The following is a 14,921-nucleotide window of genomic DNA, read 5'->3' on the forward strand; positions in this document are numbered from 1 at the left end:
GTGTAAATACTTTTTGTTGAATTAAACCATGTTAAGAGGCTTACATATCAAGAACATAAAACTATTTTACATCTACTCTGGCGCATCTTCCCAGTCCAAGTTCCTGTGGATTTCAGTTTTTTGTAAACACCATGAGAAAATGAGAGGGGGGGGGGGGGGGGGTATACATGACAATATTGAAAGAATGATGATATGGGCAGTCTGTATGGATAGAATAATTATATTTCTTCAAGAAGTTTAGTCATGTAAGGATTATCAAGCATGGTTTCTTTTCTGGTTTCTGAGTGTTGACATTACATCTGCTTGAAGAGTTCCAATCTGTGCCACTTTTCAACTTCAGAATAGATGTCTTTAAAAAAGAGCACACCTGGTTGTCTATCAAATTTAACAGCAGTTATTTTCCTGATATTAAAGCTTGCACTAGGTATTACAATTCCACTGTTTAACTGTTGTTTGACTCTGGCATTTTCCACAACTTCGTACAATTGGTCAAGAGTGTAAATATGACCTGTCTCTCAAAGTCTTTCATTGTGCTAAATCTCGATCACTAAGGTAAATAGGTATGTCCAAGAACAAGGAAATAATGTTGAATGAAATCACAGAGTTCTTTAGCAATGGCAGAATAACTCACATCAATCATTGTATTGTTTCTGTTTTGTCAAATACGAGAGTCTAACAAAAATTATTGCAAAATGAACATTCAAGGGATCACGGAACATTTTCATGATACAGGATACAATTCTCACAAACCCCTTGAGTCACTATCTTCTCGTGATATAACATAATAACTGAATTGGAGTTGGATTTGTGGAGGCCAAAGTTGTACATTCACAACTGCCTTTGGTAGAAAAATGTATCTGTTGGAATTTTTGGTGCCGGCAGTGCCTGTTGTAAATCATAGGTGATTATACAGTAGTCACAACCATCACTGAAACACGTCATTGTGTATTCCATCAAGAGAGAGTATGCTTCTTCAGTTTTAACACAGAAAGAAACAGTATCTATCATATAAGCAGCACACTCATCACAAGTTTCACATGTGATGTGTGATAACTTAAAGCTCAGTTTTGAAAACTTTCACAGACTTCATATGTTGCGGAGTAAAACTCCTGAACCTTGGTATCCTTATCCACACAGATAGTGCATTTCAGCCACCTTTACTGAATTGTCATTCCTTGAGTAATGATTTTTGTATTTCAGTAACTTTTTAATATGGTCTCAAACACAATCCAATGAGGCTTCACTGATTTTATGCTTAACATTGGCATGTCTTTCACATCTCCCTACATGTGGCATGCCAAGGTGCATTGAATTGCGTTCATTGCTAACTTCATCACCATCTAACTCTTCCCCAACATTATACACTTTCCTGTTCCTCTTGCTGCTGAAACTCTTTTCCGCAAAACTGCAAGCATACTGCAAAAAACTTTCAAACATACTCTAAGTTTTGTGCCAGTAGCCACTGTTACATGATCAGTAAATGGGTTCTTTCTTCTGCTCACTCCCACGTCACAGCCCTGACTGCAATCCTTATGCTCAAAAAGGCCAATGAGGTGGGCATTTTGAATGTAGTACTCTAGCAGTTAGTAAAAATCACAAATCTTTGTCTAACACTGAATAGCTACACCAATTGAGATTAGAACTGTCTGATTTGCTTTTGTAGCCATATCCAGGTCCTTGTTGCTTAGCTCCTACTTTTTTTACTGGTTTTATCACTAATGTTCACATCCACCGTAACTTTTCTTCTTCACATTCTCTCTCTTCTATTTCTCTGAGTTACAAATACATTTTCTGCAAGCCCTTTCAACATTCTCTGATACACAAGCAGTCATGTTTCTCTGAATACTGCATAGCAGGGGTACCAGAGATATCAATTCCACCACCAAAAGAAAGACAAACATCTGTTACAAGCTGGGGAAAAATAACTGTTTGTGTGTAATGTGCATTAAAAAGGGAGATGTAAAAAATAAACAACATGCCCTTCTAATATGATAAAATTTATGTAACAGTCTGTAACATTCCTATGTTGGTAACTCTGCCACTGACACAGCAAACATCAGTAAGTGACATAACTTCTCCTCTCACTCAAAATTCTGAGGGGAACATATTCCTGAACTTAACAGAATCTACTGCAGAAAAGGTGGGAGCCTTGCCATTCTAGTTCCCATGACAGACAATATATGATAGAAGTATACTAGAAACAACAAAATCTAAATTTTTCCAGTTTAATTCCACAGCTCCCTTTTCACTAAACCTCTAAATCCTCTCTCCAGCATACCCTATGTTTGTTTCCCACTGTCTCAGCATACCGTTTCATTTTTCTCTTCTGTCGTCATCCATACCACTCCTTCCCTGTCCAGATAATGTACTACCTTCTCCAACCACCCTACATCCTCCCCCTCACCCCTATATGTGAGCTCTCCCACCCCCAGGCCCATTTCTGTCCTTCTCCCCCTTTTTTGTTTTTCTCTTCCCTGTTCCTCTTTTTGTCTCTGCCCTCTCTCCCTCTTGCTCTCTCTTTTATATGTTCTACACCCTCATAATTCCTTTCATCTTATTGTGCAGACACTGAGTCTTTCCACTCCTGCCTCACACTACCGCTCCTTCCTTGCATGTCCTTCTCTACCCTCTCCCCACATCTATCAGCCAAGGCAAGTGCTCTCAATAATGTGTAATCAATAATAAGTGTTGCTGTGGCCAAATGCATGTACTTGCTACTGAAAAAGAGCCAGGACTCAAAAGCTAGTAACAATGTTTTTTGTTACATGTGTCGGGACAGGTTCCATCAGACTGGACAAAAGCAGTAATCACACCAATCTTTAAACATGGAAACAGAAAAGATTGTAACAACTACAGAGGTATCTCTTTAATCGGTGTTGTGGGTAAAATCTTCTCAGGTATTGTTGAAAGGAAAGTGCGAGTATTAGTTGAGGAGCAATTGGATGAAAATCAGTGTGGGTTTAGGCCTCTTAGAGGTTGTCAGGACCAGATCTTTAGCTTACGACAAATAATGGAGAAGTGTTATGAGTGGAACAGGGAATTGTAACTATGCTTTATAGATCTAGAAAAGGCATATGACCGGGTTCCTAGGAGGAAGTTATTGTCTGTTCTACGAGATTATGGAATAGGAGGCAAACTTTTGCAAGCAATTAAAGGTCTTTACATGGATAGTCAGGCAGCAGTTAGAGTTGACAGTAAACTGAGTTCATGGTTCAGAGTAGTTTCAGGGGTAAGACAAGGCTGCAACCTGTCTCCACTGTTGTTAATATTATTTATGGATCATATGTTGAAAACAATAGACTGGCTGGGTGAGATTAAGATATGTGAACACAAAATAAGCAGTCTTGCATATGCGGATGATTTAGTTGTGATGGCAGATTCGATTGAAAGTTTGCAGAGTAATATTTCAGAGCTAGATCAGAAATGTAAGGACTATGGTATGAAGATTAGCATCCCCAAAACGAAAATAATGTCAGTGGGAAAGAAATATAAACGGATTGAGTGCCAAATAGGAGGAACAAAGTTAGAACAGGTGGACGGTTTTAAGTACTTAGGATGCATATTCTCACAGGATGGCAACATAGTGAAAGAACTGGAAGCGAGGTGTAGCAAGGCTAATGCAGTGAGCGCTCAGCTACGATCTACTCTCTTCTGCAAGAAGGAAGTCAGTACCAAGACTAAGTTATCTGTGCACCGTTCAATCTTTCGACCAACTTTGTTGTATGGGAGCGAAAGCTGGGTGGATTCAGGTTACCTTATCAATAAGGTTGAGGTTACGGATATGAAAGTAGCTAGGATGATTGCAGGTACTAGTAGATGGGAACAATGGCAGGAGGGTGTCCACAATGAGGAAATCAAAGAAAAACTGGGAATGAACTCTATAGATGTAGCAGTCAGGGCGAACAGGCTTAGATGGTGGGGTCATGTTACACGCATGGGAGAAGCAAGGTTACCCAAGAGACTCATGGGTTCAGCAGTAGAGGGTAGGAGGAGTCGGGGCAGACCAAGGAGAAGGTACCTGGATTCAGTTAAGAATGATTTTGAAGTAATAGGTTTAACATCAGAAGAGGCACCAATGTTAGCACTGAATAGGGGATCATGGAGGAATTTTATAAGGGGGGCTATGCTCCAGACTGAACGCTGAAAGGCATAATCAGTCTTTGATGATGATGATGATGATGTGTCTATGTGTTGTACACCAGCCTGCTATAAGTGTGGTTACCATTCCCTTATTTTATGCATTGTTCTACCCAGGAATTTCCATTACTGCTTCGCAATGAGATTTAGGGCAGAGACTGAAGATGGCATTTGGCAGTGTCATCAGCACCGTATGATGATGATAATGATGACGATGATGCCGGCCGGGGTGGACGAGCAGTTCTAGGCGCTACAGGCTGGAACCGTGCGACTGCTACGGTCGCAAATTGGAATCCTGCCTCGGGCATGGATGTGTGTGATGTCCTTAGGTTAGTTAGGTTTAACTAGTTCTAAGTTCTAGGGGACTGATGACCTCAGAAGTTAAGTCCCATAGTGCTAAGAGTCATTTGATGATGATGATGACAAACAAGTGACAACATGCTTATCTTGGTGATTCCAACTTGGGGTTGGCAGTGGTGGGCACATGGAATAAGTAGGAGTAATGGAGGAATATAGATGATCCACTTAAGAGTTACTAGGGTACGAGGCACAGTACTGTAGCAATGGTTTTAGCAGGTTTGTCACAAACACTTAGAATAATTTTTTTATTTCAGAGAGAAGTAAACACTCAACTTTCCAAGGAATATAGTCTGCAACTAAAACCCAATCAAGCCAAGTGTCTGTAAAGTCACTCTTTAGGAGCATGTATATTCTGATAAGAGAAACTAGTCTACCACAAGCTATTTAAAAATGACAGAACAACCAAAAAACCAGTCAGTCTTACTGAAAGAAAACCATCCCTTCTGTCACTCACATGTGACAACATTTCATGATAGTCTACGAGAATATTTTCTTTAAGCTTTCCATAAGTTTTGTTTTTTCATTTTTAGCAAAATAATAAAAAACAAAAGTATAAGATTAGCACAATAAATATTACAAATAACAAAGTTTTTACAGTTTCCCTCAAAGAGAACCTGAAGTATTGTAAAAACAAACATTAATAAGTAGCACAAAAAATGCACATACAGGGTGGTCAGAAATTCCTGTTACAGACTACTAGGACTTGTAGAGGGGAGTGAGTACATCGTATTTTGAATAGGAACCCATGTCCAGAAACGTCATCCAATGAGACTACAAACATCAAAGTTATAGGCACGGGTGTCTGTAAATGTATGTATACACGGGGTGATTCCGTGATGGTGTTACAGACTTTCTAGGATGATGGAGAACGATAAATGTATTAATTTGAAGTAAGGATTCCTGTACTAGAAATGAACGAGTCGAAAGTTATAAACAAAAACCATTCTGATTCCTCTGACAGTTGAATACATATACCGGTTCTTGTGTTGCAAAGAGTGTAGGGTTGGTAACTTTAAGTAATGGTACTGTGGACAAAGACGAGAAAAAATGTCCAATAAATGTGGGCTCTAAAGGGCGTACCTTAAAAGCTATGAACACTTGCTCAGTAGAGAAGATGTGTTTCACATTAGCGAAGATGAGCAAATGGTCATAGCTCCTCAGGTATGCAATTTAGAGCATACGTTTATTGGACATTTTTTCTCGTTTCTGTCCACACTACCACCACTGAAAGTTACCAACCTACACTCTTCGCAACACAAGAACCGGTACATGTATTCAACTGTCAGAGGTATCAGAACAGTTTTTGTTTATAACTTTCGACTCGTTCGTTTCCGTTCAGGGATCCTGACTTCAAATTAATACATTTATCATTCTCCATTATCTTAGAAAGTATGTAACATCATCATGGAATCACCCCGTGCATATGTACATTTACAGACACCCGCGCCTGTAACTTTGATGCTCTGTAGTCTTGTTGGATGATGTTTCTGGACATGGGTTCCTATTCAAAATATGATGTACTCACTCCCTGCCACAAGTTCTAGAAGTCTGTAATGAGAATTTCTGACCACCCTGTATATGATACATGTTGGACTCTGACCCAAGGCAGCTTTATTAATGTGAACAATTTGACGACTCAGCTATGCCAGATTTCATTTCTCACATTGCTTATAAAACATTTATGCAAAATGTTAACTTTTCATGCGTCTCTTTGCTGTTATTTTATACTAGATACCGTGTTACTAGCCTGCAGTAAAACAAAACAAATGCAAAAATACATTAACTTATATTCTATGATCCTGAGTCAATGTCTTCTCCTTGTTAGACATGTACTTATTCAGTCACTTGTAACAACCTACAAATATTGTTCTGAAGTACCATAAGTTTAAATATAGACCACATGCCTAACAGATTGTGGTACTTACATTAACATAGCAGGTAAGAAAATCATCAGCGATAGCCAGGGCATGTGTCAGCTCCGGCATGTGCTCAAGCAGTTTATCAGTATCTCCATCATCATCAGAAGAAGACTGGCTTTCTTTTTGTGATTTTTGAGAAAGTAGTAGCTGAACCGACAGCAAAGTGAGTGCAGCAAAGCTGTGAGTGTCATGGGAAGGACCTGGAAGAGGCGGAGGTGTGACAGCATCGCCTGTCAGCTCTCCGAGTAGCCGATGAGCCAGGTGACATGCCCACGACATCCACATACCGTCATCACGGCGAGCAGACTTCAATTCTGTTAACAGTTCGGCTTTGACTTCTGTGGGCAGAGGCTGCAGCTGTTCTGTTATTTCTGCAACCTCACTGAAGGAAGACAACATAGAATAAGAACAGGGAAACACATGTAAACAAAGTAACATTTATCTACAGAACTGGATTACCTTCGATTGTGACAAAATGCCTATATTAAACAAACAGATCTGAAGTTACTATTTCTCTGCAACTAATGTAAGTGGAAAATGTAACAAGGTCACATACATATTGGCTTACAGAGCATCACTGCTCAGAAGTGAAACTATCCTACAAAAGCTTGTCTAACACCTCATTTTGGTGTACAAATTCAGCACTGACATGATATTTGCATGAAACAACTACAGCACTGTCCTGTGGCAGTTTATAAGCGGTTCACATAGCTGAATTTGTTTATAAGGTATTTAGTAGTTGTTTATTCCATAAATTAACTGAAAAGCAGTTATATGATATTCACAGAAGTTACTTGATGAGCAGAATTTACTGAGTTCCTTTGCAACACAATTCCCACAAAAGTTTATTTTAGAATGCAATTTCAGTTAAATGATAAATCACACAAATTTTAAGCTGTCAATGCAACTAAATACCTAGGGATTACATTCTCTCTTGGGATGTAGCAGAACTTTCTGGAAACGTCCCCCAGGCTGTGGCTAAGCCATGTCTCCGCTATATCCTTTCTTTCAGGAGTGTCAGTTCTGCAAGGTTCGCAGGAGAGCTTCTGTAAAGTTTGGAAGGTAGGAGACGAGATACTGGCAGAAGTAAAGCTGTGAGTACCGGGCGTGAGTCGTGCTTCGGTAGCTCAGATGGTACAGCACTTGCCCGCGAAAGGCAAAGGTCCCGAGTTTGAGTCTCGGTCGGGCACACTGTTTTAATCTGCCAGAAAGTTTCATATCAGCGCACACTCCGCTGCAGAGTGAAAATCTCATTCTGGAAACATCCCCCAGGCTGTGGCTAAGCCATGTCTCCGCTATATCCTTTCTTTCAGGAGTGTCAGTTCTGCAAGGTTCGCAGGAGAGCTTCTGTAAAGTTTGGAAGGTGGGAGACGAGATACTGGCAGAAGTAAAGCTGTGAGTACCGGGCGTGAGTCGTGCTTCGGTAGCTCAGATGGTACAGCACTTGCCCGTGAAAGGCAAAGGTCTCGAGTTCGAGTCTCGGTCGGGCACACAGTTTTAATCTGCCAGAAAGTTTCATATCAGCGCACACTCCGCTGCAGAGTGAAAAATCTCATTCTGGAAACATCCCCCAGGCTGTGGCTAAGCCATGTCTCAGCTATATCCTTTCTTTTAGGAGTGTCAGTTCTGCAAGGTCTGCAGGAGAGCTTCTGTAAAGTTTGGAAGGTAGGAGACGAGATACTGGCGGAAGTAAAGCTGTGAGTACCGGGCGTGAGTCGTGCTTCGGTAGCTCAGATGGTACAGCACTTGCCCGCGAAAGGCAAAGGTCCCGAGTTCGAGTCTCGGTCGGGCACACTGTTTTAATCTGCCAGAAAGTTTCATATCAGCGCACACTCCACTGCAGAGTGAAAATCTCATTCTGGAAGCTTTGTCTATCTTCAAGAGTCTTCCAGCTCAGTTTCTTCAGCATCTCTGTGACACTTTCCCATGGACCAAACAAACCCGTGACATTTGTGCTGCCCTTCAATGTATACGTTCAATAGCCCCTGTTGGTCCTGTTTGGTAAGGGTCCCATATATTTGAGTAATATTCTTAAATGGATCACACAAGTGATTTGTAAGCAATAGTCTACAAAGGTAGACAGATTGCACTTCCCCAGTATTCTATCAATAAACCAAAGTCTACCTCCTGCTTTACCTACAACTGAGTCTATGTGATCATTCCATTTCATATCCCTACAAAGTGTTACATCCAAGTATTTGGATGAGTCGACATTTTATGTGAAAAACTTGCGTTCTATGATGACTGATCTTACGAACTCCATGTTATACATGCAGCACTCTACCAGTTGTGCTACAAAGAAACATATGTATTCCATATTCCTTTGCAACACAATTTCAACATAAGTTTATTTTAGAATGCAATTTCAGTTACACGATAAATCACACAAATTTTAAGTTGTCAATGCAACTAAATACCTAGGCATTACAAACAACTTAAATTGGAGTCATCAATAGAAAATGTTGTCCTCTTCTGGAGTATTATTGTGCAGTACAGGATCCTTACCAGAGAAGACTGACAGAGCACACTGAAACAGTTCAAAGGAGGGCAGACAGTTTTGTATCTACCTCTACACTACATGAGCCCTCTGCAATTCACAATCAAGTGTCTCACAGAGGGTTCCTCAAACCACTTTCACACTATTTCTCTAGAACAGTGCATGGCAAAAATGAACACTTAACTTTATACATGTGAGCTCGTATTTCTCTTATTTTATTATGGTGATCATTCTTCCGATTCAGTGAGCATCAACAAAATATTTTCACCTCCAGCAGAGAGCTGGAAATTGAAATTTCATAAGAAAACCTCCCTGCAATGAAGAACACCTTCGTTTTAATGACTGGCATCCCACTTGTGTACCGTATCTGTGGCACTCTCTGACCCATTTCATGGTAATTCCAAATGAGCTGCCCTTTTTTGAACTTCTTCAATGCCCTCTGTCATGGATGCCACACAATGCATCAGTACTCCAGAAGAGGACGGACAACTGTAGTGTAGACAGTCTCTTTAGTAGACCTGTTGCATTTTCTAAGCATGCTGCCAATAAATCACAGTGTTTGGTTCATCTTCCCCACAACATTATCTTTGTGACTGTCAGAATTTAAGTTGTTTGTAATTGTTAGCCCTTGTATTTAGTTGAACTGAAAAACTTTATATTCATACGGTTTATTGTGTAACCGAAATTTAACGGATTCCCTTGAGTGCTAAATGTAGATGACCCCACATTTTTCATTATTTAGGGTCAATTGACACTTTTCACATCATACATTTTGTCAATCATTTTGCAATTGGTTTTTCCCTTCTGATGACTTTGCTACATAAGCCACTGTCAGTCCATGTCCAGTATTCAAAGACTACAAACAGTATGAGTCACTCCGCACGTAGCAGCCATCACATAAAGTTCCACGTCAGTCTGCATTGTTTCAAATGAGTCCACACTACGTAATCATCAGCTAATTTTCATGCAATCAGTTTGTGTTTAGCATTCAGTCATGTAAAATTCCATGTCAGCAGGCTGAATTATGTACATACTGTCACTTGTATGGAACAGTTGTTGTATGTAAATACAGTATTATTGCCACATATTAAGTGTTGTTAGGCTTCTTGAAGTTTATTGACTTGCTGTGTAAAAGTATGAAGATTGCAATACAGCTGATTTCTTCTGTACTATAAAGTAATAATAAATGTGCATAAAGTATTCTGACCATTTTATATACAACTATTTAGATATCACCTAAAGCTCTGTGTAACTGATGAATGAATTTTGAGAAAAAGACTACCAAGGAACATGACTGACAGATCAGCAAAAATTACAACTGGAAAATCTACACCAATCCCAGCAGAATAAGAATAAACCACAGCTGACTTGCACCTCAAATGACTGGGAAAAGGCAGCTTCACAAGAGGTTAATGTGATGCCAATACACAAGCAGTCTACCAAATTACAGAAGAATGTCCTTTTGGTCTAAGTGTGGTCATTGGTCTGACTTCTTCACAGTGACAAAAGACTCAATCAAATTAACACCATCTAACTATATGCATGTGATTCATGTTCAATTGTTGTGTATGATTTATAACTTGCTACGCCATTTGCTAAATAAAAAACCACAATTAATTAGGTCTTGGCACAGCAGCTAGGAGCTAACTGATGCCATGGGTTCTGCTACAGAGCTTTTTCCTGTGTTCTACTTGCCCTGGATATCTTTCCTTATACAGTAAACAGATAAATATTGACATGAGAACTTACACTCACCAGTTATGAAGCAAGGCCCTGATCTCTGCAACCAATGACGGAACTATAAAGATGTCAACTTCAGGTGCTACACTGTGCCACGCTTCGACAACCTCCGGCTCCTCAGCTTTGTGCAATACTGCCAGAGCGAATACGCCTGCCAGGAGGTCAATGCCAGCAGAGCCAAAGTTCACTGCCATTGCCGCTGCTTCACAAGCCAAAACTGTGCATGTCGTTGTAGGTTGTGGAGTCCTTCGAAGGCCCACTGCCAGCTCTCTGAGTATGCCTGGCACTGCTGTGTCTGTAAGTATTATTTAAGAAGCATTAGACTTAATGTGTAAAGAGTAGAAGCTGATCGCTTTTTACAAACTCACATCCAGTATTATCCATATAAACAATACAGAATAGAACAGGTGTTAAATTATTTTTATGCTTATTTTATTTTTGAGGAGCATGACTGAGAACTATAATACGCTTTAGTATTTTTTTAAAAAGCTTATTTAACTGACACAATCAACCAACTATTGCACTGCATTACCTGTTTTGGTTGTGACAGCAACCATCTTCAGATCATATTATTGCTATAGCAGTACACTAACAAATCACTGAATGTTCAAATGCAAGCAAGGCGCAAATGATATTCAGTTTTGGTGTTGCATGTATTCAAACAAGCAATAACTTTTGCTTTCACTGCCACAGCAGTAATACGATCTGAAATTAAGTGGCGTGACAACTGAAGTCTGGTATGGAATTTAACATTGTATTTAATTTTTTTAATGCACTAATTTGTGGCAAGGCATAAAATGATGGAATATGTTGTTGGTTATTAGAGTTATCCACAGGCTTTAATACCACTGAAGCACTGTATCCAAGTAGCATACAACATTTATTCAACAAGAGCAAGGAATAACTAACTACTACAAAACAAAGACTAAACATACATTATAGAATGTATCAATGAGCATAAATACTTTTAACACTGTATGGCAAAAATCAATCAATGGAAAATCCAGGATGGAATGTAACAAAATTATGAAAAGGAAAGTTGCTAATCATCATATAGCGGAGACACTGAGTCACAGATAGGCACAACAAAACGACTGTCACAAAGCTTTCAGCCAGCAAGGCTTTTGTCAAAAATAGATGACTGACACACACACACACACACACACACACACACACACACACAAAAGAGAAAATCACACGCACAAATGCAGTCTGTGGTATGGCTTCAGTTGCCACAGACTGCAGTCATGTGTGTGAGCTGTGTTCACGTACACGTACGCGCACGCACCCGTGTGTGTGTGTGTGTGTGTGTGTGTGTGTGTGTGTGTGTGTGTGTGGTCTATTTTTGATGAAGGCCTTGCTGGCCAAAAGCTTATTAGTGATAGTCTATCTGCAACTCAGCATCTCCGCTATATGGTGAGTAGCAATTTTCCTTTTCATAATATTGTTTAACACTGCATGATGTCACTACAGACACTGTAATGTGCGATCAATAACTCACTCACACTAGTGTCAATGATATTTGGTGTTGAAACAGACGTTGTGTCTTGTTCACATGATCTCTTGCTTTGTGGAGCCCACTGCAGTATTTTGTGGACTACTGTTTGCAGCACACTCTAGCATAGTCATGTCTGCTGCAGCATCCGTAAGTTTGGTGTCTGCTGATTGTTGTGGCTAGTTCATGACAGGTTGGTTGATGGTAACTGAGAGTGCTATATTTGCAGTAGGCAGAGTAGGTGGACTGCATGTACCAATGGTGAAGTTGCAAAATGCAGGCTTCAGATGATCCACAGAGACTGTGGTGGGAGTAAACATGATATCAGTCTTAAAGTCTTTCCAGTGCTGCTGAGGACTGTGTAAGGCCCATCTACGGGGATTGGAGTGGCTTGCATACCGTGTCGTACCAGACAAAGACTTGGTCACACATTGCTAGATCCTTGAAAATAAAATGATGATGAGTGAGATGGCACTGTGGTGCGACAGGTGGAGTTATTGGATCAGCGGCCACAGCCTGGAGACAAAGTCAGATGCATCGATGAAGTCATTAGGTACATGCTCAAGGAATTTATCTGGTAGTTGTATTGTTTGGCCAGATATGAGATCACTTAATAAAGCCTCAAGATTTTCCTTAATGGATGCATGGAGGCCTAGAAGCACAATGGATAATGTTTTTGTCCAATGTTGTGAATTGTGACATTTTGGTGCTGCCTTCAATTACCAGCGCAGTCATTCCACAAGTCTGTTAGCTGCAGTGTAGTCAGCTGTAGTGTCAATATACTTCATACATAGCAGGGTGGAGAGAGCTTTAAACAAATACAACTCAACTTCTTGGTCTTGATCTGTGTTAACATGAAGAGGCATGCTGAAATGAATCTGGTTGTTATAGTTTCAGTCATTGTATCACCCATAGGGGAGGCAAAAAGCAGTCCAGAGGCATAAGGATAAGTGAAGCCTTTGGATGAGGGTAACACTGGTGCACAAACCAGTTGCACGCTTTGTCCATAATCAGCCACACAAAAGCATGTTTTACAAGATTCAATGTACCCAGGCCCCTGGAAGTGCCAAGTTATATAATGATGCAGTGGCCTGGAGTTAAAACCGTAGGGGCAACAGTTGTGTCTTTGCTGCTGAAACATCACAATACACCCACATGTTTGCTGGTGGTACTGGGACATATTGAGGTGCAGGTTAGTGGGTTACTCCAGTAATGCACATAGCTATGGATCGAGGTGGTGTGACTTAGCAAGAGCTTCACTGTTGATTGCAGCTGTGAGTGTTTCAACACAAGAGAGAGCACCCAATGGGACATTCAGACTATCCCATGTGATTACATGCATCTGAAATTGACCTATGTAATCTAATTGGTGTAGGTGTCAGGTGATGCCTAGTCTGGCTTCTGATGAAATGCAAATGTCAGTGGCTTGTGGTTGACGACCACAATAAACTGATGCCCTTCGAGCATATGGCAGGATGCGCCACATGTAGGTCACAATTGTGTGTCGACTAGCCTCATTCTGCTGGTAAAATCTTCTGGGTAAAAAAAAGGCAGGAGGTTGCCAACACTGTTCTATTTGCTGCTGTAGTACAGTGCTTATCGCTGTTAACTATGCATCTATCACCAAAGCGAGGGGGGGCCTGAGTGACAGGATGTGCTAACAGCGTAGCTTCGGCGATGGCAGCTTTCACTTAGCAGAAAGCTGCCTCTGCTTTGATAGTCCATAAGATTTCATCCTTCAATTTTGAAGCACCTCTCAGCAGATCATTCAATGGATCTGTCTTCATTCGGGAGAGAGCTCAATTTAACAATTTCTCAGCCAATGTCAAGACCTCACAGACTTTAGCATTATAACCATTTAACCTGTAATAATGTTTAGTTTAATAATTTATTGTGCTTAATATTGGCCATTACGTAAAGTGTAATTTCAACATTAAGAAACAAGTTTGATTCACAACACTCGATGCAAGTGGATTGTATCTTTGCTTACAATGTTTGGTTACCTAAGAACTCATGTCCCTTCCGGAAGCTAGTCAGTTGTTTCTTGAAGATGACCCAACAAGCTGAAAACTAGTTTGAAATAAACAAAAATCTGTGGAACAAAAACAGTGTACTTATTACTCAATCAACAGATAATCACTCCCCTTGCTTAAGCTATTGTCCCAATATGGTACTTGTTTTTCTGTAGTATACCTTTTCTGAAGAATGTCAAAGCCTGAAGAAGCAAAAACTTTCTACTCCATTAGACGCTACTCAACAGCAGATGAAGTGATGACCTTCCAGGGCCTTCATCCAGGAATCAAACACATGGTAATTGCAAAGTGAGAGATTCATACTATATACAGGGTGATGCAATACATTTCATTAGAAAGACTGTAGACCATCCTGTTCTGCCTTATTAGTGCATGGTTGTCATGAAGCAAAATTGCAACTTGTAACAACTTGCCAGACCACTTGTTTTTAACAATCCTTAGAAAGTTGTGTGTAGTCCTGACATGAATTCACTCCAAAATCAATAGTCCCTGACTCAACATGACCCTTCCAGCCACAGGAGTTGAATGCGCTTTCACAGCCCAAGGCAGAAATGGACCTCTCCGTGACTGACACACACTTTACGTTACCTGTTGGAAATGGTGACGTCATGTTTGATCTATAGCCATAACACAGTCCAAGAATGCTGTTTCATACAGGTATCACATCAGATGTACGAGCTTCCGCATGCAAGTCTTTCTGCTCATTACGAAGGTGTCAAAGTACATTTTGCAGAAAAAAA

The 14,921-nt window shown here is 40.3% G+C and overlaps 1 protein-coding gene across 1 annotated transcript in view; it reads right to left on the reverse strand.

Moving 5' to 3' along the window:
* Nucleotides 1–14,921, reverse strand: part of LOC126416836 (E3 ubiquitin-protein ligase listerin) — a 146,783-nt gene that overhangs the window by 72,125 nt on the left and 59,737 nt on the right. The window contains exons 11-12 of the mRNA XM_050084722.1: nucleotides 10,669–10,948; nucleotides 6,423–6,798 (exon numbers count right to left, since the gene is read on the reverse strand). Of these exons, the coding sequence (XP_049940679.1) occupies nucleotides 6,423–6,798; nucleotides 10,669–10,948 (656 nt within the window). The remainder of the gene's footprint in view (nucleotides 1–6,422; nucleotides 6,799–10,668; nucleotides 10,949–14,921) is intronic.

Source organism: Schistocerca serialis, chromosome 1 (genome assembly GCF_023864345.2).
Source record: "Schistocerca serialis cubense isolate TAMUIC-IGC-003099 chromosome 1, iqSchSeri2.2, whole genome shotgun sequence".
NCBI lineage: Eukaryota > Metazoa > Arthropoda > Insecta > Orthoptera > Acrididae > Schistocerca > Schistocerca serialis.